This window comes from Eumetopias jubatus, unplaced genomic scaffold (assembly GCF_037043125.1).
Source record: "Eumetopias jubatus isolate StellerSeaLion01/CBP00866 unplaced genomic scaffold, mEumJub1_p1.0 scaffold_2, whole genome shotgun sequence".
NCBI lineage: Eukaryota > Metazoa > Chordata > Mammalia > Carnivora > Otariidae > Eumetopias > Eumetopias jubatus.
The window spans coordinates 130,760,661-130,786,593 of NW_028274808.1; the positions used below are offsets into that span (position 1 = coordinate 130,760,661).

The 25,933-nt window shown below is 40.9% G+C and overlaps 1 protein-coding gene across 1 annotated transcript in view; it reads left to right on the plus strand.

Annotated features, from left to right (window-relative positions):
• Positions 1–25,933, plus strand: part of LOC114220139 (protein FAM13A) — a 103,587-nt gene that overhangs the window by 49,676 nt on the left and 27,978 nt on the right. The window contains exons 6-8 of the mRNA XM_088021109.1: positions 8,408–8,484; positions 8,874–8,916; positions 18,436–18,583. Of these exons, the coding sequence (XP_087877235.1) occupies positions 8,408–8,484; positions 8,874–8,916; positions 18,436–18,583 (268 nt within the window). The remainder of the gene's footprint in view (positions 1–8,407; positions 8,485–8,873; positions 8,917–18,435; positions 18,584–25,933) is intronic.

Below are 25,933 nucleotides of genomic sequence, written 5' to 3' on the forward strand. Positions count from 1 at the left end.
TCATACATAAGTCCCTTTCTGCTCCTCTGTTCCAATGACCAGGCTGTTTCCTTCACTTGCCATCAGACATTCTTAACAGTCGGCACTCACTCATCAACCCCAGGAGCCCAGATGCTATGCCCACTTCTCTGCGGAAACTGCTTTCTCCATGTCACTGTTTGGACATGGGGTTGAGATGGCCTTTGAAGACACCTGTGCTCTGATGTCTGCTTGGTCCTTGACTTCTCAAGTCCTCATGGGGCTTGACACTTCGTCCCTTTTTCTCAGAACTCTCTCCCTCGGCTTCTGTGACACTGACTTCTCCATGCCCTCTCATTCCCCAGTGACTTTCTTCCATGTCATCTCTTTCACTGGCTCATCTTCCACAAAACATACATGGATGGAGATGTTCCCCAAGTTTTCTCATTTCTCCTTCCCATTAGCACTTTACTTGAGAGCTTTTCCACTTGCATAGTGTCAGACGTCACCGCTCTACAAATGACTTGCAAGTCAACATTTGATTGGAGCTGTCCCCAGTTCACCTTAGAAAGTCAACATGCTGGGGGCGCCTGGGTGGCTCAGTCGGTAAAGCATCTGACTCTTGGTTTCAGCTCAGGTTATGATCTCAGGGTTGTGAGATCGAGCCCCGTGTCAGACTCTGTGCTCAGTGTGCAGTCTGCTGGAGATTTCCTCTCTCTGCCCCCCCGCCCCTCCCCCTCTCTAAAAGAAGGAAGGAAGGCAGGAAGGAAAGAAAGAAAAAGAAAGAAAGAAGGAAGAAAGTAAGTCAACAGGCTAAAACTGAACTCATTGTCCCTCCTTGATCTGTTTTTCCCCTGGAGAGCTATCTGATCTCATCACGCCATCATATTCTCAACCCTTTTCTGAGTCATTTCTTGGACTTGCCCCTAGTCCCTCCTCCAGCTTTTCAATCAGTTGTCAAATTTAGTTGACTCTGCCTTAAAAATGTTATGAAGGTTCCCCCTTGTCCCTTTGTATTGCCATCACATTGCTGAGGCCCTTGTTATAACTGCCCTGGAACGTTAAAACAGCCACCCGACACGTCTGCACCCGCTCCCAGCCCCACGCTGCCTTACCTCTGCAAAACAGTCCTCTGCCTAATGCAGCGATTTTCAGCCTTTGTTTTCAGTGCACTACGACTCAGCAAGAACTCCTGTCAAAAACTACCTGACAGTGACTCTCTGGGTAGGATCCATAAAATGTAAAAAAGCCCAACATTGTGAGCCACTGATTTAAAAGTATTCATTCTTTCAATTATACAACTAACTATATGACAAGCACTCTTTTAGGAACCAACGACACAATGGTTATCAAAATGGACACACTGTCAGCCATCCTGAAGTTTACATTCTTTATAGGATCAAATAAGAAACAAGAAAATAAATAGTCAGATGGTGACACATGCTGTGGAGAGAGATGAAGCGGGCAGAGAAGACAGGAAGTGGTGGGAGGTGTAGGATTGATGTTGTACAGAGGGTACTGGGGTCAGGTCTCCCTGAGAAGATTTGTGCAGGGGCCTGAAAGAGGTGAAGGAGTGAGCCATCAGGAACTTTGGGGAGAAGCTGTCTCGGCAGAGGGGGCAGCAGGCTTAGCCTGCTGAGGACAAGCAAGAGGCTGCTGTGATTGGAGCAGAGTGGAGGATGATTTTAAGAGATGAGGTCAGAGATGTAGCAAGGGTACTGATCACTTAAGCCTTTGTAGCCATTTTTAGGTCTTTGGGATTTACCTTGAGTGAGATGAGGAGGCATTAGAGGATCAAAGAGAAGAAAATCATTTTCTGATGTACCTTTTTGAAAGAATCACTCTAGCAACTATGTTAAGAATAGCCGGGAGGATGAGGGGGAATAGCTCAGAGGTGGTAAGGGATGAACAAACACTAAAGCAAAATAACTGACATAATCTAATCAAGAGATGATATCAATTTAGGCCAGGATGATGGCTGTGAAGGTGGTAAAGTCAGACTATGGGTGTATTGTAAGGTGAAAACAAGAGGATTTTCTAATAGATTGGATGTGGGTGTGAAGAAAGAGGGGGGATGCAGGATGACTCTGAGACCTTTGGAATAGCTAGCTGGAAGGATGGAGAAAACTATTGGAGGGGCAGATTCGGGGGGGGATCAAAGTTTCATTTGGGTATGTTGAGCTTACGATGTTTTTTAGTAAAGAACCAAGTAGGCAGTTAGATACATGAATCTAGAGTTCAAGGGAGAGGTGAAATAACTTTGGAAGTCTTTGGCACCAGTTGGCACTTAAAGCCTTGGGCTGGACTGAGCTATGACAGCATTTTGGGACACCAACATTTAGTGGGTAGGCAGAGGAGAAGGTATAAGCAAAAAAGATGAAGAAGGAGCAACTAGCAATTTTCAGTGCAAACATGTGGGCAAGAGCCTTATTAGATGTCAGTTAAGAGCAAATCAGAAGAGAGAAATTGGAATAGTGAGTGAATAGTAATTTCACATATATATAGCTCACCCACATCTACCTCGATGGTAGATTTGGGTGGAAGAGAGAGGAAAACATCTAGTTAGATGGGTTCAAGAAAGAATTGGGGGAAATGAATTGGGTACTGCAGGTATGGAAAGTCTTTGAATAGGTTTGGCTCTTTAGGGGGTGAAGAAAAATGAAGCAGCAGCTGGAGATAATGTAAGATCAAGAGAGGGGTTTTAAGACAGTGACATGGGGGTGCCTGGGTGGCTCAGTGGTTAAGCATCTGCCTTTGACTTAGGTCGTGATCTCAGGGTCCTGGGTTCGAGCCCCATGTCAGGCTCCCTGCTTAGCAAGGAATCTGCTTATCCCTCTCCCTCTGCCGCCACCCCACACTCGTGCTCTCTCTCTCAAATAAATAAAATCTTAAAAAAAAAAAAAATACAGTGATATGGTAGAGTATTTGTGTAAGATAAACCAAAAGAGGGAGGGAATGATGTGCAAGAGAAGGGGATCCATTGCAGGATCAATGTTCTTGAGTAATTGATAAGGGATGGAGCCTAGAGGAGGGCTGGAGGGGTTTGATTATAACTTACTTTGATCTAAAGACTGTTGCATCAGTCCCAGGGTCCTGGGATCGAGCCCCGCATCGGGCTCCCTGCTCTGTGGGAAGCCTGCTTCTCCCTCTCCCTCTCCCACTCCCCCTGCTTGTGTTCCCTCTCTTGCTGTGTCTCTCTCTGTCAAATACATAAATAAAATCTTTGGGGGAAAAAAAAAAAAGACTGTTTCATCAGAAACTTGAACAGTTTGCCCCACCACCTCCTTCACATTACACCAAAGGTCTGTCCCTATGTTCTAACCACAACCTACCCTTCATCTAAGAAAAATACTCTTCTAACCTTTTTTTAAGATTTTATTTATTTATTTGAGAGAGAAACAGCATGAGAGGGGAGAGGGTCAGAGGGAGAAGCAGGCTCCCCACTGAGCCAGGAGCCTGATGCAGGCCTCAATCCCAGGACTCTGGGATCATGATCTGAGCCAAAGGCCGTCACTTAACCAACTGAGCCACCCAGGCACCCAAATACTCTTCTGACTTTTTAAGCTCACCACATTTATACACACATCTAGAATTTCTTTCCTTTGCATACTATTGAATAAGGAAAGAATGTGCTGACCACTTTGAATTTTATGTTTGCCAATTAACGTTTAGCAATTATCATTCAGAAAGAACCTATCTGAGAAATAAAGATAATATTAACAGTGTAGCAAGCTCCAGTTGGAGGAGTAACCAAAATACAGAAGTCATGATGACAAGGACCAGTGTCTTTCTGGTTCACCTCTCACCCTTGTACCCCAATGCCCAGCAGAGTTCAGCACTCATCAAAAAAATGTGTTGAAAAAAAGTGCATGAATTGTTGCCATATTTTTTAGGGTAACTTGCATAACAAGAAGACCCAAAACACAATGTCTTGAACACAGTAAATGTTCCTTCTCCCATAACCTAAAAAAAAGTTGAGGGCCAGGGAGAAGAGTAGAGGACTTGCTCTGTGCAGTTTTTCAGGAACCCAGGCCAAGTTCCTCTCTGTCATCTTCAGGTAGCTTCCAGTGAACTATGGTGGTTTTCATCTCCTTTCCAGCTCACAGAAGGAGAGCATGAGCATTGAGGAATGTGCCTGCTGGGGTAGTTTATTGGCCAGGCCTAGAAGCCACACACATTGTATTGAGCATCCTGTTGGAGAGGAGTCGGTCACATGGCCATATCTCATTGCCAGAGAGACTGGAGAATGCATTGTTGCTGGGCGCATGTGGCTATGTCATTTCTGGAAGGAAGGTAGAGTGGATTTGGGTGGATAGTTAGCAAGTTCTGTCAGCATCCTCGTATCTTATCAATAGTTCTTCTTAAATATGGACTAAGTTATACAGTTGCTTTAAGCAGTAAAACATAAAATGTACTAAAGGGTACAAAAAGAAACTCATGTGCACATTAAACCTTTGTTGATGAGAATATATCAAATATTTTCCTTCTCTTAGAGCCTAAGTTTAGAATAGTGAACCTGTTTTGCTCCCAGTGTTCTCTGCAGCCTTCAGACTGAGCTGTTTGTATATGGAGGGAAAGCATTTTTTTTCAGTGTCCTCTATAAAGGCCTTGTCAGCATTTTACAGCTTTAGAAGACATTTGGTTTTGCTCCAAGCGTTTTCAAGGGCTTCAGTGGTCAAACAGGTTTTGAGCCCAGCTTTCAATGCCACAACAGACAGGGGACCAAGGGGAAGAATTGAAAATAAATCCCACATTCTAAAGCTAATTTTTTCAAGGATTTTGCTCTTTTTAGATTTGAGGTTATTTTTATAATTGAGGAGGGTGGTTCTTAAAATTCAGTTCCTTCTGACACCCAAAAACTGTCCAATTAAATTCTATCACAGCACATCTGTGTGTTTTGAAAGTCACTGGTAAGACTTAACTGAAGCAAAATTTTATGGATTATAAACTAAACTTTATCTGGTTTTTTTTCATGCAATTCAAGAAGCAGTTTCATTAAATTATTCTTAAAGTCATAATCTGTTCTTTGCTGTTTCTTAAAATTACCCATTTAAAAGATCCTAAGTTTAGAAGACCAGTTAAAGTAAAAATTAATGCAATAACACCTTTTTATAAGAGTTTTATTACTTTAACCTTTCATAAGTGCAAACATTAATAAACTCCTCTTTCACCACACCTAGAGAAGTGTTTGGGACATAAAACAGTTCAAAACCTTCAGAAGGCATCGAATCCGTATTTTCTCCTAAGGCAAGAACTATTATAGCTGCAGAACATTTGGAAATCCAGTAACATTCTTCCCATACAGTGGAAGGAAGCCTTCTGCATTTCAGCTGTTCTTTTGACCTGTACATTCTATTTTCCCCTTCTCCCATCTCACTGAAGTGAGGGGAATTCCTGATCTCTTTCTTTATCTTAACCGTAGGCGAGGAATGGAAATCAGAATTTATTGTGTGTTTTGCATCCCTGGAAATAGGTACTTCTGTTACTGTGTTCAGAGACCTTTACTACCCTTGTTTGTTTCATTCTGAAGAAAGCTGAGATAGGTTGCCAGTTGTAACACATTCTTCACATGTTCCTGTATCCAAAAGGTATGGGGCAACCTCCTTAGCGAAGGAAGGAACCTGGTGTGCTTGCCTGCTGCGTTAGTGAAAGCAGCTCATGAATATTCAACAGTCTCCAATGTGTGGACAACATGAAAGTTGAAATTATTATAAAGCCTTAAAGAGGAATATGGAACAAGATTGAAAGTCACCCTTTGTCGATTACATCCATAAAAAAAAAAAAACAGATCCTTGGGGAATTCTTAAACATAGGGATCAAACATATTTTAAAAAGCGGGTGGGGGAGGGAGTCCAAGTTACTGCTTACTACTTTTAACCCTGGAGATCAGCCAGACTTTCTCACATTTTCCAACTGCTTTTTGCAAAGTTTTCCATTGTATAACATAACTTTTTTCTGTAATTCTCAAAACCTATAAGCAATTATATCTTGGTTCTTTTTGTATAGGGAAAAAAAATCTTACTGAAATATCTAAATTTATATAATACTACTACAGTTTACTTTCTCTTCCCTCTTTCTGAATATGTCCTACCCTTAATGTGAAGATTTTTTTATTTTGAAGTAGTCATTTGCATATAATTAAAAATGTATTTCACTGACACTGTTTTAAAATGATCTGAGGATAAAGGGTTTTGCTTTCCCTAGGAATTCAGGTTTCAGAGCTTTAGAAAAACCTAATGCGGGCGCCTGGGTGGCTCAGTTGGTTAAGCGACTGCCTTTGGCTCAGGTCATGATCCTGGAGTCCCGGGATCGAGTCCCACATCGGGCTCCCTGCTCAGCGGGGAGTCTGCTTCTCCCTCTGACCCTCTTCCCTCTCGTGCTCTCTATCTCTCATTCTCTCTCTCTCAAATAAATAAAATCTTTTAAAAAAAAAAAAAAAGAAAAAATGCTATTGCACTAGATCTTACACTAAAGATTTTGATAATCTATTGAAGATCACCAGTGAGAACAAACACAGATTCTTTGTCATAGATATAACCCCCTTTTATCAGGAAGATCACATTCAGGTAATAGCAATTATAAGAGGCCATTTTAGAAAGGCCTCTAATAACTCAAACTTTAGAGTTATAAAAATATAAATATAATTGAATGTTGTCATAATTTTTATTTCTCAGATCCATTCTAAAATGAACTGTGTAAATCATCTAAGCATGTAAATTGATGTTAAATAATGGCAGACACAGACACTCTTTCCAGTATCTGAAGCATCACCTTAACTGGAGAAATAGTAGTAAAATATTTGGGAGGTGGATTTCATAGTTTTAGAAATAATAATAGCATCAACAACAATAGCTAATATCCTTTAAATGTACCAGGTATTATTCACATTCTCTATGTGCATTATTTCCTTTAATCTCCAAGGCCACCTATGTAATTCTGTTAATATTGCCATCTCCATTTGCCAGATGTGGACATTGAGGGTCAAGTAGGGTCAGACAGTTGGTAAATGATAGAGCTAGGATTCAAACCCAAACATTCTGACTCCAGAGCCACCATTCTAACTATTACGTTATGCTGTGTCTCCCTTTGTTTCTACCGTCTGATAGAGCCCGGGGTTTTAAACTTTCAGAATTCCAGATAAATTGGCCAAACCAACATAAATGGAAAACAATTCATTCATCTACCAAGCCAAAGATTAGTTTTCTACTCTAATTATGTGTTTATTTTGTGAGGATTTTTATATATGTCAATTTCATGGGATTATTGAGAACCTTAATCAGATTTGCTTTGTAAAGGGTTTTTCACAATGGGAGGTTATAAATATGTAGATGAACACATGTTGCTTCAATATGTGTTATTCTGATGACCTAGAATAGGTGGATTGTGCTTATTAATGTCCTTTTAAAGCAGATAATGAATCTTTGAGTTCAATGAAATTCAGGTTCAGATCTCTAAGGCAGTTCTTTTTTTTTTTTTTTTTTGGTTTACTGAATATAAATGAGCTCTTGTTTGCTTTTTTGTAATCTTCCTTCATGGGCATGGCTTACTTATGATGTGCTCAGTCACCTGAATTGTATTCAGAAAGTATTGGCCATGTCACAAAAACCTTACAGGTATGCCTCCTGATAAGTATTAAGCCCTCTTGGTCAGCCTGAAATACATGCTATTCAAAGTAAGTTTCCTGTTTATATTTTTTCCATCTTAGCTATTATAAGGATTAATATTAAATATCATAGAAAGAAACGGTCTTAAGTTAACACCATTTCTATTCATGGATAGTTTACAGTTTGGGTACAAGCTATATGTTATCCCACATTATATTGGCAATTTATCCTGAAAATATGTTAAATGAGCAATGAATGTTACATTGGTTTCTGATAAGATTCAAGGTCAGATTCCTCAGTCCTAGTTCTAATTCTACCCTAATGTTCTGACAGTCTGGGTTTTGCTATGTTTAGCTGTAAGGTATGGCTGTTACCTAACAAGGACATTATCGGATACAATGATCATTTTGTGATGGTGTCAGATATCTTCATTAAAGGGATGATAAAATTCAACATCCAATTTTATGCAAGCAGCATATACTAAACTTTTGTAGTTACTAGTTTTAACAAAGATAGAAATATGAGGACTAGAATTCATTTATACCAGCATATTATCTGATCTTTCTGTTTTAAATAAAGGAGGATCTGCTGTTGCATATTTCTTACCATTCCTACTGGGCAACCACAATTTGTTTTGTTGTTGTTGTTGTTGCTTTTTGTTGTTTTTTTTTTATTTTATTTTATTATGTTAGTCACCATACATTACATCATTAGTTTTTGATGTAGTGTTCCATGATTCATTGTTTGCCTATAACACCCAGTGCTCCATACAATACGTGCCCTCCTTAATACCCATCACCGGGCTGACCCATCCCCCCACCCCCCTACAATTTGTTTTGTTACAGAATATGGAAAGCCTCAATTCCACACCATCTCATGAGAGGGCTGGACCTGACGATGTTGAACTGATGTCCGATGAAAGGTAATTTTAGCATTTGCTCCTCACATTGCTTACTAAAAGCATGAATAGCTTGCTTTTTTTTTTCACTTAATACCATGTGCATTACAAGAACTAGAAAGAATAGAATTAAAGGTCTGTATGTTTACCAATGGTATTTTATAGCAAGGAAAATGCTTAGAATAGAAAATCTGCTGTGGTGCTATTAAAGACAAATAACCCCATTCGTGGTTGTGTTTCTAGTTTTGTTTTATTTTGATTTTTTGTTTTGTCTTGTTTTTGAATTTTACAAGAATTTAATGTAGAGCCAGTCAGCCTACTTTTAAAATAAATGAAATCATAATTTCACTGGATGAAAAGCATTGTTCTAAAACTGACATTTTATAATATTTTGTTGTTGCTGTTGTTTATAGCAAAGAAGATGAAAAAGACCGCAGACATACCCAGCATTTTGAGGTGAGTAGCTAACAATTTTGTGATTGTAACGGGGCTGTCCATATGTTCCTGAGAGCACACGTGAAGCACTATGAGCCTGTCAATAAGGGTTAATGAGATTGACAGGACTGTGCTTGATCAGAAAGGCAAATACTGAAACATAAAGATTCCTTGAAAAATCATATTCTCTTTGCTTTTAAATGCTTTTATTTTGCTTGCAAAGAGAAACTTCAGCAACATGGAGATTTCCCTTTAGATTTTCCATAAAACAAAACAAAAAGCCAAAGCTACTGGTTTGATTTTCCATGTTTTTATGCATTTTTAAGTGATTGAAATAGGCAATGAATTTAGGGGATCTGTCACCGAGATTTATCTCATTAATTTTCAAATTAAGATAAACTCAGTGTGAGTTATTATACCCAGTTTGTTTTCTGAGTTTTGTCTCATTTTAAGTAAACCGTGGAGAAAAAAGATCTAACTCCCTTATGCTGTCTAGATCTTGAAGTTCCGGTTATTTCCCGCCTTCCTCGTTCTCTGAGGGCATCGCCGTGCTGACCCCACGTGATTTCCCTTGCTCCCAACTCTGGCTTCCATTTGGTGTGCTCGGCCCCATTTTTCATTCACGTATGTGTGTGTAATCTACATCCAAATGCCTCCACCTCCACTTTCAGTATTTTTATCAGTTTCTCCCTTGGGCAAGATTTAAAGCTTTTTTCAACCTGTTCTTGAATTCTGACCCTTGAAATATGAATTATGTCTAGAACTCTCCCTCTAACCCAGTGATTCCTAATCTTTATGGGACATTGTCCTAATTCACTGATGGAGTTAGGAGCATCTGTTGAGTCCTGCCGTGTACATGTCCTGGGCTAGGAGCTACAAGGCAGTGAACAGCTGCAGTCCTCTACCCGCCTTGGAATTCTACAGTCTCAGAGGTTGAGACTCTAAAAGCTGTGGACCCCCTTCTTAGACAAACGCACCCTCGTGTACAATTTGGCATAAAATTGCTGGGAATGAATCACCACCTCCCCACCGCTCCCTGCTGGTACTGTGGACCTGTCCTTTTCCCGCTCTTCAGTTTTTGCCATGTCCCCTTTATCAGCCTAGCCGGCTAATAGGAGGGGAATGCTTCCTCTTTCTGACTTCACAGCTGCCGAGCCTCCTCTTTCATCTCTTATTTCCCACTCCTTTAAGCTTCCTTCCTTGGGACCCAGGCATCCAGCTGACTTTTTTTTCCCTGACACCAGGTACCTTTTTTCAGAGCCCAGTTTCCCCCACGATAGCGTTGCTTTGTTTTCCTTCTTGTGTCACCCTTTCTCAGCTCTTTTCCTCTGCTCACAGCAAGCACTTACTCATCATGCCATTGAACGTGACTTTAAAGAAGATTGCTTTGCCCGCCTCCTAGAGAGGTCTTCTCGGTTCCTCCCTTTTATGCCTGTTCTCCCTTATGAGATGAAAGGGTATAGAGCAGCCTTTGTGGATGGACTTCATAACATTAACTCATAAATTCCAAGTGGCACCCGAACTAAATCCGTGCCGAGCTCAGTTTGCCTTGGTACGTTTGTGGGCAGCGCCCATGATGGTGGATGAATCACAGGGGAAAAGTTTCAAATCCTGCTTCCATGTGCCAGGTCCTATTCTTAACATGTGTCAGGCATGTGCAGTTGCCAATCAGCACCCAGCCCACTGCTGGCACTCCTTAAGCATTCACTATTAATAATCATGGTCGTCATCATACGTTCAGCTAGGAGATAAAATTAAGCAGTGAGTTAAAATCCAGCCTAAGCTCTCCGTGTCAGGTTTCTTTTACAACTGCCCAAAGGAGAAAAACAAGACATCACTCCACAAGATTGGGATGATGCTTCTATTCGGGAAGGCATGTGCTGCTTTCACTAAAGGATATATATTTAATTATTAGGGACAGACCGTGAAAAGATGTTTTCCATTTTTAACGCCCTTTCCCTTGTTTACAGTGCGATATCATTGTTTACTACTTAATATGTGTAGAACTTTCTAGAACTGATTAAACAACCTCAATAGTTAATCTGGTGTTCTGGTACTGTCACAACAATTCCTAAATTTCAGAGATGAAAAATAAGTCTAGACTTTGGTTACCCCTCCTAGAATTCTGCCCAAGCGGTGTTTTATTTCACATCTCCTATAGCCTGAGATTGAGAAACCAGTGTTTACATGCTCACTGTGGATGGCTCTTTCCAGTTTCATTTTCCATGAAGACAGTTGGTCCTCATTAATACCATCCTTTAAAATTTTCCTTGTAAGTTCTTAGATTCATGTACGATTAAGGCCACCAATGCCGGCTATTGAGGAAAAGGTGGTCGGTCTTTCTTGTTTTGACTAGCATCTCCGTTAGAATGTGGAACATTAAACCCAGTCTCGGAGATGCTCCTCAGAGGGACACAGAGGCAGAGAGAAGCTAGTCTTAGAATCTACGGTTCAAACGCAAATGCAGGCACAACTGTGACTTTATTCTTGAAATAAGCATTTTGCAGCCCTAGATGTGTTTTTGTTTGAATGCACGTGTTGAAAAGTGAACGTGGGTTTATCCTTTCGTTGCACATCTTTTTAGTTTTTTTAATCAACTAATCTTACCCAAAAAGAGAATCTGCTCAAGATCTCAGATGGCCAGTGAAACTAAAGTATGATTTTTATGGGTAGGTTTTCAAAAGGTGGGCATTTTAATAAAATACACTTTTTTGGGATGTATGAAATGAACTCATGTAAGGAAGAGCCTGGCGTCCTATTCCCTGAATATGTTGGAGTCCAGGGTCTTTGTTCTTTTGTTTCTTTTTCAGCTCAGTGAACATCTGTAAGTACCCAGAAGAAAGGTCATCCTTAAAACTAGCAATTTCTAGATTCCAAAAGATATCACTGAAAGTACAGATTTTCAAAGTTCTGTTTACAATAGAGCTTAAATCTCATGCTTCCATTTGATTCCTTCTGATAAGTTATTTTCTGATGTGGAAATAGTTCATGCTTCTGTATGAAGTCCAGAATATTAAAACTGTAACCTTATGTTTAATCTCTTTATCAAGAAAGCAAAACCTGTAAGAATTATTGAGTGCTTAGAAGGGTATTACCTTATTTGGGTGAGGTCATTTTATTTCAGAAGTATAAGGTTAATGAAGTGTTAAATTCTTTTGCAATATTTTTACATTATGCTTTCTAAGCCTACTGCTTAGAAGAGCTTAAAAAAAAAGAAGAGCTTAGAAGCATACCTTTGATAACAAATAAGACATTCATAATAAACAAAAGACCATTTCCCTTTTTTATCCTCCTTCAAAACAAAAGTAAAAGAAGGGAGAGAGAGAAAGAAGACAAGGCTTTCCAATCAAGACTGAGCATTAATATTAATTATCAGACATCTTAAGTGTAGGCTTTTATGTGCCCTGAGCAGGTTTGAGATAAATTCTGAAATATCCTGTCAACAAGTACTTATGAAATGAATCACTGTGTCATTTCAACTTCACTGTATTCCATGGAAGCGTTAGGATTTTGTTACTGGTTTTAATGTTAGAACCAGAATAATTTAAAAGCTCTATTTGTTTAGATTCACTTCCCATTTCATCCAGTCTCTAAAGGCTACGGAAGCTTTGCAATTCACATGAATTTTGGAACGCTATTATGTCCACTTTCCTTTATTGTCAGGCCAAACAGTAAATGTTTATGGTTCCATGTGGTTCTTGTATTAACGCTGTGTGGTTCCTTCCTGTGCAAACTGCATTACACAGTACACTCTCTGATCTCATCGCTCCTGGCTCTGGTAAGCTCTTAGGGTACTCATTTATATCCTGTGCAGGGAGGGAGAAGGGACGAAACAAAAATTCACCACCTATTTGAAGTCAGGGGAGGAGCAAGATCAGTGAAGTCTGAGGATTGGAAAAGCCAGGTCCAGTTAGACAGGGGCAAGTCTTGACAAAGATAAGGTGAGTAGACTAATAGCGGTTCCTTTTTTTTTTTTTTTTTTAAGATTTTTATTTATTTATTTGACAGAGAGAGACAGCGAGAGAGGGAACACAAGCAGGGGGAGTGGGAGAGGGAGAAGCAGGCTTCCCTCTGAGCAGGGAGCCCAATGCGGGGCTCAATCCCAGGACCCTGGGATCATGACCTGAGCCGAAGGCAGACGCTTAACGACTGAGCCACCCAGGTGCCCCTAGTTAGCCGTTCCTTGACCTGAACATGGGCTGTCACCTGAAGCCTCAGGCAAGGTGAGCTTTCTGAGTATTGGCTCTCTAGCGGCCTGTTTTTTTCTGTTATAACATGTGTGACACGGGCATTTCTACGTTCAGTGTCTTCCTTCCACACTAAATTCCATACCTCGTTAATTCCTGTAATCCCACTGCCTAGGACATAGTATGTGTTCAGTAAACACTTGCAGATGAATGAATGTTGAAAGGGAGGTAGTAAATAATTGGAAATAGCGTATTTTTCTCAGTTACTATGGGCTAGCCATTTTTATACATGTTTTTCATTTCATCTTCATAACAACTCTATGAAGTCTTACACTTGTGTGACAGAAAAAACAAAGCTTTAAAAAAAGAAGCCAAAGTACAGAGAGGTTTTCATTCAAGATCTTGCAGCCGATCAGCTGGTACTGAAACTCAGATCTCTGCCCATCCCCTATCTGCCGTACCATATTGTCTCTCCTAAGAGCCGTGAAGATGTAGTGTGTTTTTGTATGGTACATCATTTTTGACAGGGGTTTGGTGTGTGAACTTGCAGCACAAGGATCCCTGAATTGAAAATTGTGAAATTGCAGTAGTCCTCCATTATCCATGGTTTCACTTTCTGTGGTCTCAGTTACCCCTGGTCAGCCCTGGTCCAGAAGCAGACGATTGTCCTTCTGACATATCATCCGAAGGTCACTAGTAGCCCAACGCTGCGTCACAGTGCCTACGTCATTCTCCTCCCTTCATCTCATCACGTAGGCATTTTGTCATCTCACACCATCACAAGAAGAAAGGCGAGCAGAGTAAAGATGTTTTGAGAGAGAGACCACATTCACATAACTTCTATTACAGTATATTATAATTGTTCTATTAGTAGTTATTGTTCATCTTACTGTGCCTAATGTATCAATTAAACTTTATCACAGGTGTGTATGTATAGGAAAAAGCAGAGTGTCTGTAGGGTTCAGCACTGTCCTCGGTTTTAGGCATCTACTGGGTGTCTTGGAATGTATCCCCCCAGATAAGGGGGACCACTGTAATCCATTTACTCTATGATTTAACTGAAGACATAAGACGTGTAAACAACAAAAGTTGAAACCAGAAATATTTTGGTATTTGAGAATGTCCTTGACATTTGAACATGAATGACCTAAGAGAAGCAGCGGACAAGCAAGTAGACCAGGGCAATGCTATAGGACAAGCACGAGGAGAGAGTGGGGAACAATCTGGAGAGGGGCCCCACCCAGTCTAGGCTGACGAGTATTTGAGGGAAGAGTAGACTTGATGCTGGTGTATTGCTGCAGAGCCTGAACAGCTTCAGCCTGGGTAGCCACGGAGCGGCAGCCCTAGCACCCGTATGTACATAAGCCCGGGCCCACACCAGCAGCCCACGCTGCATCCCCCAGCGCAGCAACTGCGGGGGGTTCTGGTGAGACCCATGAGGCCGGAAATTGGGAACCAGGCCTCCAGGAGCATCATGCAGGTAAGAGAGCAGCAACCGCAGGGACTGATCACAGCACAGCAGAACAGAGCTGAGCATGTGGATGCACTGGCGAGTGCTGGGCCAAGCGTGTCCGTACTATACAAGCTGGTGTGGTTAATGCAGCAGAGACCCTTCCCCTGCTGTGTAGGAAATCAGCCAGAAAGTCCAGATGCTTATGCGGGTGAACATAGGTCTACAATGTGAGTGATACCCTGTTATATGTGGCACATTCTAAACACCCTTACATGGTGACTCCACATACAGTGATCTCTACACAGTGACCATGCCTCAGGGCCTTTGCATTTGCTTTCCTTCTTCCTGGAATGCTCTTCCCATTGATGGCTCACTCCCACATTTCCTTCATATCTCTGCTTATATGTCACCTCATAAGAAAGGCCTTTCCTGACCACCAGATAGAAAATAGTAGACCGTGTCCCCCACCTCCATCATCTCTCTTTCTCTGCTTTATTTTTCTCCATAGTTCATGTCACTATCTGACATTTTTTCTTTTACTGTCACTTCCTGTAAGATTCATTAGGACAGACTTTATTTTGTCCTCTGAAGTATCTCCAGTGTTAGAAAACTGTCTAGCATGTAATAGGTATGCAAAAATTATTAGTTGAATAAATGAGTAAATATTATCTTCATATCTCTAGCACACAATGGCCCTGTTATATCATGTGATACACACACACACACACACACACACACACACACGAATAAACTAATAAACTTTTGACCTGATTCTCTTCGTTAGAATAATAGGATCTTAGGGGTTGTCTATTCCAGCCTCCTACCCAGGGCAGTAATCTCTCCCTCTCCCACATGCCCGACTCCCAGACTTCATCTGAACACTGTGAAGGGCAGCTAACTAATCCACAAGGTGGTCTGTTGTTGTATTGCGCCCAAGTCAACTGTCCTCAGAACCCCACTGAGCATTCCTGAGCCTCTTCCACAAAATATCAGCTCTCTCAGTGTAGGGAGCTTGCATGGCTCACAATGCCCAGCACAGAGGGGGTGCGCCAAACCATGTCATCGAAGGAAATACTGTGCGTTTTGGAGGGGAAAAATTAATTTTCTAATTTTAGTTTTCTTTAAAATGGGTACTAATTCAGATGCAGAAAAAAATTATCTCAATTTCCTTTGAAATGGGTGCTAATACAGATGGAGCAATCGTAAAAAGTACGCATTTTTACATTAGTGTATGCCTGTGTGTGTGTGTTTCAGCATTTCACATGTGTCGTGTCAAGCACCACAGGACTCTGAGTGCCCTGAGGGGATACACTTATGGCAGGAAGCAAAGCCGGTATCTCGCGTTGGGAAGGGACATGGGCTGCCTACAGAACCCAGTGCTTAGGCCTGTAGGTCTTCCCACCAGCATTCACTCCCATCTGCAAGGCCTCAGCCTGGAAAACACATTTCACCATTGTTACTCTGTTTCTAAAATCCTTCCGTGGCATTCCAGTATCAACTACAGGCTAAAATCCAAACTTAGCGGAGCATACAAGGCCTTTCTCAGTCCAGCGTCTGCTGATCCGACGCCCTCATCCCCGGCCGCCCCTCCATCCTGTCCTCCCCTGCTATGACCAGCAAACCCCAGGTTTGCTGCATCTGTTCCTCCTCCTGACCCCTCTCACCCACACTGTCCCCAAAACAAAATCGCTGTGGCTGACTCATGCTGGGACCCCAAGTGGCTCTTTTCTCTGTTTGTTCATCATGCATCTAGAACTCCCCTCTTCCTGGTAGCACGGTTCGCCTTGAGTTGCTGTTGAACATGGCTCGTCTCCAACACCTCTCCCTGGTATTTTGAGATGTGGCAGTGTTTTTCTCATCTTCTTATGGTGCCTAGATGATGAAAATACTGAGGGCCTCACCTGTGTGTATCTTATGCTCCAGGCACTGTGCTAATGGCCTTGCATACCTTTTCCCAGATCTTCAAAGGAACCTTGCTAGATTGGAATTGTTCATGCCGTTTCACAGATTAAGAAATGGAGGCTCAGAGAAGTGAAGCAGCTCAGCCCAAGCACCAAGCACAGTGAATATCAGCCATGCAGGTCTGCTTGTTAGAAAGATCCACGTCCGTCCCACTGTAGTGCAGTGTCAGGGGCCGAAAAACACTCCACATGGACAACATGCTGGGCTTATAATATGGAATCATATTTCTTATAGTCTTCCTTTTTGTATGTCTCTAAGTGGAAAAAGTGTTAGAATCTTTATTGACAAAATGTGTATTTGCGGTATGCAGGTTCTAACACGCACACGCGCGCACACACACGGTTGGTGACTGACCCTGTAGCTCTTAATAAGCTGAGTGCCAGATTTGGTCATTCAGCCCTGGTCCGCTTAGGATTCAGCTCAAGGAACAAATAACTTTTTTGGCATAAATGCATACTCTATCTTCTCCCCCAACAGACAAGCAGCATTTTGAAAGTATCTTAAAGCCCCAGTTTTACCTGGCATTTTCATCTGACTTTGGTAGCTCATCATGAACTGTATTCCCAATGTGGTGAAGAAAATAGCGGTCCTCTTGCATCATTTTGTGGAAATATAACAGTAAAAGCCCCATCTATTCCCTGGTGATATCAAAATGGGTTGAATAGCTATTAAAAGTAGCTGGAAGTCTTAATAGTGCTTATTTTAAGCAGAAGAGCATTTCTCATGCATTAATGGAATCATTTATGACTTCCAGATGTTTGGGTTTTTTTCTTTTATCATATTTGCTAAAATAAATTTCCAGTTATTCTCCAAGAAAATCTTTTGTACAGATCTGTGCTACTTGAGAAGAATATTTGTGAGTAAACACTTGTGTTTATAATCTTAGGAGAGAAGGGAAAGTGACAGTGATTGGGTTTATAAGATGCCAAAAGAGCAAGGAAAAAAAGAATGAATTTCAATGCAAATTTTGTTCACATAAAATCACTTAGCTAAAATAGCAGCCTTTGAGAGAGAGTTTTCCCATCCCCCAGATATCTCAGCCTGGGTGTAGGTGCCCCCAACCAGCAAAACCAAGTGTAGCTGAGTATTTAATATTCGGACTAGATGACTTGTAGGAAAACAAGTGACAGTTGGATATTTGTAAGATATAAATTATGCATTGCTGACTTGCCAGTTCTTGGTTTTTTTACTTTAAAAAAAAAAAAAAAGTCCTGCTGCCTGTGTAATTTTGGCTCATTTCCAGAGTCCGTATTCCTTACTGCTAGCCCAGATGAGCTGCCAAACCCCTGTGCTGTTTGAATTTGCGCAACAATGCTTTAATGCCCAGAGCTCCTCCATAAATAGTCTGTCCTCCCCACACTTGGGGCGAAAACAACCACAGGAAATCTGGGACTGTGCAGCTAGCCCTGCTTAATTGATCTAAGCCTGCCAGGGCCAGCAGGAGAGCATTCGTGCACACAGCCGCTGTTCCCGGCCTTGCAGGATTGTTCCCCTAAGGGGCAAAGAAGTCTGCATGCAGGAGACACCGTGTTGCTTCCCCAGCCTTGGCAACAGCAGTAGCCGGATTTTTGTTGTTGTTTACGGTCTTCAGAGCCCTACTCCTTTAAGGAAACACAAACTCCTTCCCCTCCTTCCCGACCCCAGTCAATAACCGTCAAGACTGTCAGCTACCTGCAGTTACCCAGAGCAGCAGCTCGTGGAAATCCTCTTGCCTTTCTCACAGAAGAAAAGTTAAAGGAGCATAGATGGATGGTTGCTTTTTGCATGCAAGTGGCCAGCTAGGATCCAGGGGGCATCGAGCTATGATTTTGATTTCTGGGCTGGGTGCATCTACCGCCACAGCTTGGGAGGTTTCATCCAGAAGGAGTGGAATTGCTGCAGACGTTTGTGGGTTTTGGTGAGCAGTAGATATTTGGAGACGTTGTGCTGTTATTACAGAGCCCCACAATGAAGATTCAGGAGCATCCCAGTGTACCTGACACCAAACTGCAGAGGACTCAAGATGCCGATGACCAGCAGGAGAGCTTTGTCTCTGAAGTGCCTGAGCTCGACCTGACTGCATTGTGTGATGAGAAGAGCTGGGAAGGTAAGATCCTCTGCTATTTGGATGATTTAATATCAGAAAAGCATATATAAAGTAGCCTAAATGAGGGGCGCGTCACCACATGGATGTATGAAAGCGATGGGTGTAGGAGTAACTGCATTTCTAAATGACTGCAAATCCTTTCCCTGGCATAGGAATGTGTCACATTAAATGTCGCCAGGAGTAATTGCAATCTAAGAAAGAAAATGTGCTTGCCCTCTATCGTAGCGTCACCTTGCAGCCTTCATTTCTTAACTCACCGGGAGTGCCGATACGTGTGTGTGTGTGTGTGTGTGTGTGTGTGTGTTTCCCCTTTAGTAGTACCGAGCGGAGTACTGAGCAAGCCATACACGCTTAGGACCTCATCTGGGTGTAGCTGCTCTTCCCGCTGCTACATGCCAACCAGCTACCTCCTTCATGAAATCTCCTTCCCATTTTTTTTCAAGAAAGATGTTTCGGTTTGCTTTGCTTCTTTGTTTTTAATGGATAGCATTTTTTAAAAGCCAGGTTAGCCAGCATAAGGGATTTGCTCCTCAGAGAGAACACTGAATAAAAAATGCTTCCGAGGGAAAGCCTGCAATAATACAGTGTTTAAGGTTGGTTTTTCTGGAGATTTTTGGCAAATCATTAGACATGTACTTGTGAGGAAGAAGAGGGTGTCCTCATCTTGTCAAAACTGCATTTCAGGAAGATGCTTGCTACGGTGTCATCAAGCTGCTCTTCCTCCCTTATCCCTGTGTCTGCATCCGGACCAATCTCAGTGTGTATCCAAAATGCATGCCCAGCTGCCTCTGTGCACTGGGTGTGTTTGGAGGCTACAAAGAGGGAGAAATTGTGTGCCTGGTTTCAGAACAACAGCACGACTTAACACAGTGACAGAGAGAATCACAGCTACAAGACATCAGTCCTTTTCCGAAGCACCTGGATTTCCTCGTCTTCTCCCCACCCCTTTTTAAACCAAACAGTACTCATTGTGATAATGAGTTTAGATGAAGGAGCAAAAGACGGTCTAAAGAGACCACAAAGTGAAAAAACAGCAATCCCTTTATGCTCCTTGCATCCAGGGCTTGGTGACGTGAAAACAAACTGTTTTTTTATTCTAGTTCTCCCTCTTTGCAATCCAAGAAACATGTTCTAGCCCTTTCCCATGTAATTAGGCAGTTGGGTTGGAGATTTTCTCAGACCTTCCCAGCTCATGATACGGTCACTAGAAAAAATTGCAGGGTGTTTTGTTTTGTTTTGTTTTTAATTTCAGTGATACATTCCTGGGTAGTGTTTTATTGTTCTTCTTTTGTTTTGTGGACTTCGGAATATTCAAGTGTGTTTTAAATTCATTGAAAACAACCCCCCCACACACAAAAAAGTAAGTCCCGTAGTAGCCGCTGTTACCCAAATAAAAGAAAAAAGCAGTAGCTAAAACAAGTGCTGTATTTGGGTTTCACTAATACAGTCTCCACACAGAACTCTAGATAAAAACTAGGATTTTTGGACAGAATTCAAATTAGCCACATTACCTTGGTATATTCAGTAAAGGGGGCAGGGAGATTCATCTAATCCCCCCCTGAAATGGACTCAGTTTGGTGATTTTTATCTTAGTCAGTCATAAATTTGTGATCTCTTCCAGCATATGTTAAGAGGGCAGTATGAAAATTCCCTCCAGTGTGGTTGGAAGCTAACTTCCCTTAAAACTGTTTTATTACTTAATGTAAAGAACTCTCTTCTAGATAATAATAATAATAATAATAATAATATGAAGGAACCAACATTTTATGTTGGTCTGTGACCAAATTATGTTATCCATAATTTTATGTTATATTGGGAAATAAGGTGGAATCTTAAAAAGCTTATGGGGGGGGAATGCAGTAGGCTTGGAAATGCTAATTATGTTATCTATGTAATTTATGAAAGGATTTGTGTTAACTTTTGCCAATTACTGCCTTACTTCCTGAACTTGCGCATCTTAAAACTCTACACGGATTCATTTCAAGGCCATTTTGATCATTTGGTTACTGTTTTCAGTGGCCATTTTTTATCATATATTTATTTTAAATTTTCCCCTTACATTATAACAGTAAGTATAATCAAAATAAAGGAATTGTTGCATAAAGGATAGTTCAGATGAGAGCCATGAGTCCAATCACTAAAATATTACCTTTTTTTTATAGCTTCACTAAGAAACACACAAAATGGTAGCTTTGCAGTAAGGAATCCACTTTGCACTAATTTAAGCTGTGAAAGTGAAACTAGGGCAACAAAATATATAAGTGGAAGTAATAGTTAATCAAACCTTCTGAGCCAGAATCCGCCTGTAAGTCTCCATTACCAGTCTCCGAGCCACCATGTAGTGTAACCCGCTCTTTTTGGTTTGCTGGTCTGTTCGCCGTCCCCACACCTTAGGTCACACTCTCTCGTTACAGAAGCGTAGAATGTTAGGTGAGTACTCAGTGAGCAGCCTGCTGGCGCTAGCCTTAGCAGTGGAAGCTCCCATATGGCAATGACGTTCTCGGGCTTCTGGGGCATGTTGTATCAGGGCAACAAAAAAGTAAATGAACCTAATAATTAGATAGAGTGGAACCCTCTCAACGTGAACACAGGCTCAGAGTCTCATCATGCTTGTTGGCAGATACATAATACATGCTTTTTCCTTTTTTTGCTCTCGCTCTGTATGTAGCTATGTATTAGGGCACATTTTTTTACCTATCCACATCATATTATCATTTTATTACTTCCACTCTCCAAAATTAAATGAGTACACAAATCAAATGTACCATTATTTGTTATGTAAACCTTTCAGAATTGCATAATCAGAATGTTCCTTATCAGCCAATTCATCTTGATTTAGGGGTATCATTTGTGGAAGTATTGAGGTTTAAATACTCAGCTATTCTATTAACATTGTCCTGGTGAAGTTAAGCTTAAAAGAACATTTTTTTTTTTTTTAAAGATTTTATTTATTTATTTGAGAGAGAGAGAGAACGAGAGATAGAAAGCACGAGAGGGAAGAGGGTCAGAGGGAGAAGCAGACTCCCTGCTGAGCAGGAAGCCCGATGTGGGACTCGATCCCGGGACTCCAGGATCATGACCTGAGCCGAAGGCAGTCGCTTAACCAACTGAGCCACCCAGGCGCCCCGCTTAAAAGAACATTTTTAAAGGACATAAAATACTTTGTATTTCTTATTTATTACTTACTACTTGTCCAAAATAACTTTGGAAATTCTCTGAAAGAATGATGAAGAAGCAAGGGATCGTAAAGACCTTTTGACTGGACACTGCCATTATATAGATAAGAAAGTTGAGGCCAAAAGAAGCAAAATGATGATTCAAGATAACGAAATCTCCTGACTTCCTCTCTGATGCCTCTTTCTCAGCAATGCCAGTTATGTATCCTGGCAGGCAGGGGGCCATAATGGCTAAGACCAGGCAGCTTTAGCAGCTTTGTGGACAAGTTAGTAAATGTGTTACAGTTTCAGCCTCAGTTTCTCCATCTTTAAATAGTCATAACAGGGGCACCTGGGTGGCTCAGTCAGTTAAGTCTTCAGCTCAGGTCATGATCTCAGGGTCCTGGGATGAGTCCCACATTGGGCTACCTGCTCAGCACAGAGTCTCCTTCTCCCTCTCCCTCCTCCCCCCCGTTCATGCTCTGTCTCTCTCTCTCTCTCAAATAAATAAATGGTTTTTTTTAAATGGGCATAACAAAAGATAATAATGAGTAAATAGATATTGTAGTATTCACTTAGTAAGTTTGTTGCAAGGATTAAGTGAGCTAATATTTGCAAAGTGCTTGGCACAATACAAGCACCTAACAGGCACTATGTGAGTGTTAGTTGATGTTATTACTGTCTTCCATAAATGTTTCCAAATATAGTTTCAGGAAAAACCAGCCTAAGTTGGACTTCTTTGAAACCAGAGCCTGGTTCTACCTAATGACAGTGGGTGGCTCTGAACACAGAGAAGGAGTCCGTAATTACCGGGTCCTCCACCGTTGACCAAGGACAGAGCTTACCAAACCAGCATCCTTGTGTGTGTGTGTTTGTGTGTGTGACTCTGGGTTAGGAAATGTCACATTTGAAAAGACCTCAGCTGGGCCTTTAACAGGGACTCCAGTGCCCTGTCAGATGTGGCAAGAATAGCAGACAGTCAGGTAACAGAGTGAATTAGTAACTGATTAAGCATGCAGATACACAGATCAAAGTTGACACAAATGGGGGTCTTCTCATTAGCAAAGTCCTCAGCTCTAGCCTGTTCCACACATTTTATTAATGACTTAAACGGAGCAATTAAGGGCCTACTTATTACATTTGCAAATAGAGACAAAGCGGATATATGAAATGTAAGGATTAAACTGGGATTGACAAAGCTGACTACTAAGGTTCCTTCTAACTCTGATAGTTTGCAAGATTATTTGAACAATTTAATAGGGCTACTATTGTTCTAAGGTTACGTTTTGGAACACTAAGGAAATTTCTATAATAGGATTTCCCTCCCGGGTGGGGTTTACATCTTCCAGTGTCTGGGATGTGCACATACCTCCTCGCACCACCGAGGAGTCACCTTGAAAGACAGTATGACATCGTGCCAGGAAGTAATGACTCTAAATAGCATGTAGTTGGAAATGAGAAGTGGAAAACATCAGCTCCCTTAATTCTGGCAGATTTCTTCAATAAATCATCTTAGTAGCCAGTTTTCTTTTGTATAGCAGATGGATCCAACTGGCTAAGCAGAGAGTAGCTGTATCTCAATGACCACATTAATATTACTCAGAACCATGTTTCTTCTTCCTTCGGTGAATTTCCTTTATTTCCGTGTGTACGGTACTGTCTCAATTGGAACTCCCCCAGGATCTATTCTTTTCGATTACTTAGGTAGCATGAGTACAGCTTTTATCTCTGTTACTTCTGACCTGCTGTGATGTCCGCTGTCCTGGTGGATTAATTTTTCATAGAGAGACATGCCATATTTATGTCCAGAGTTCTTTGTGACAAGACACGTGACTAAAATCACGGAACTTAAGGAATTCTGGTCTGGATATAAAAACACATTTCTTTTATGTGGTGCTTTAAGATGAAAATCTAATTCAAAGCCTCAAATCTTTTCTGTTTTCCCTTTGAATACTTTTCTTGGAATATCTGTCCATTTCATTGCTCTAGAATTACGGATTAAAATATAAACTATTTCTCAGACTAGGCACTGGGAATGGTCAATGAATACATCCTCAAAACTGAATCTCTAGGCAGGCAATGCAGTTGGCATCCTGTCCTGTACCACTTTTGGTTCTTTCTTGGTTCTTTCTTCTTTGTCTAGCTAAGTGCCAACTGTCAAAACATGAGCAGGTCTTGTATTTTTAGATCATTACAAACTAAAAGAAGAATAGTTGGTTTTACTGATTTAGTTATATTGAACTATATATTATGTGTAATTTTATAAATTATAAGAGCCTTAAATTTTAATTCTGTAGAAAAAAAGGGAAGAGTGAGATCTTGCCCTTTACAACAACATGGATGGGCCTAGAGGGTATTAAGCTAAGTGAAATAAGTCAGGCTGAGAAAGACAAATACCATATGATTTTACTCATATGGAATTTAAGAAACAAAACAAATGAACAAGGGGGAAAAAAAGAGACAAAAAACGGACTATTACCTACAAACTGGTGGTTGCCAGAGGGAGGGGCGGGGCGGGGGGTGGTATCCATAGATAATATGGATAAGAGTGCACGTATCTTGATCAGCACCGAGTAATGCAGGGAATTGTTGAATATTATACACCTGAAACTAAATAACACGGTATGTTAATTATATTTCAATAAAGTAAATGAATAAACCCATGGAAACAAAAAAAAAGAGAGAAGAGAGAAATGCAAGCATTTCATGTTGCATGGGTGAGAAACTTCACTTCTGTACTGCATGCATACTAACGATGCAACGTAACCTTTTATTTTGTTCATTGAAATTCATAATGGTTTTACATTTGTCAATTTTTAGTGAATTCATTTATGCTAACTATATCCTTTAAGAGAAAATGTCACCCATAAGCTCGAATTGCTTCAGCTGTGTATTTCATATATACCATTGGTGACGTTAAGAAAAGGGCATGTTGGGTCTTCTTATCAGTCAAGTGAGTGGTCAAGAATGGGTCTGTGTTAACACAAAGGAAATCTGATGAATGGCTCCACAAAGCATCAAACAAGCATAACTCAGTTCCGTGATTAGTGTTGTGTCGTTAATTCAGGATCATAATACATTTTTTACTGGAGACCTGTTTGGATAATGGTCACAGACACTCATTTTGTACACTGAGGCCACATAATTGAAAACTGAAAGATGAGTTGTGATAGTTCTGAAGAGAGATTCTGCTAGGTTCCGACAAATTAAAAGATTTCAGGATGTAAGCTAACACCTATTCAAACTAAACTGCGATGAGTAGAAATGTCCAACTAGCCAGCACACCCACATGCCAATACCAACATCAGACTTTGCTTTTCCTGTGCCCTCTGTCCCCTCCACACCACCTTGGCCTTCCCCACCTTGTTTTGCCCCTTTGCCACTCTGCCATGAGGTTATCACTGGCTGCATCTTAACCCTTTCCCTGCCTGGCTCTATTGATATTAGTCCTTACAGAAAAATCACTGCTGTCTTAAGAATTACCACGAAATAACAAATACAGTCTGGCCAGTTTCCTAGTTCCATTTTCGGTAACTTAACACTACACTTTTCTTATTTCTCTAGGGATTATTTTCCTCTTGCCCTCTCCTTCCCTCACTTCGCATTGATTTTTTTTTTTTGCTCTTTTATGCCAGGAGTTTAGAGCTGCTCATATCTGAGCCTTGACACTTAGGAGGAGCCTCCTGCAAGCTTCAATAGTACAAATGAGGGGGCACCTCCTGGTCACCTCCACCATTAGCCCGATATATCTACCAGAATATTCCCTGCCACTTTTTGAGAGTAGCAGATAAAAATTTGTTTCAACACTGCTTTAATTTTTTAAAAATAATTTATATTACCATCTGAGTTCCCAGATAACTTCATTCTCTCTTTAAATCTTGAGAACCTATGGACCTCATTCCACATGAGGTTAATTTTTTTTACATTAATATGCTTATCTCTCCTACTGTGGGATCTTCAAAAATTTCAGGTAGCCATCCTTGTGATTAGAGCATCTGGCCCATACTAAATTGAAGCACTGTCCCTCAAGTCAGGAGATTTCGTTTTCGTCCCAACTCTTGTCATTGATTAGATTTGCTCTTAAATTCTTAAATTAGATTTGGTCTTAAATTCTTTGGGTTTCAATTTCCTTGTCTATAATCTGTTGGATTGAATCCGTGGTTCTTAAACCTGATGCATTTAGGATCACTTGGGC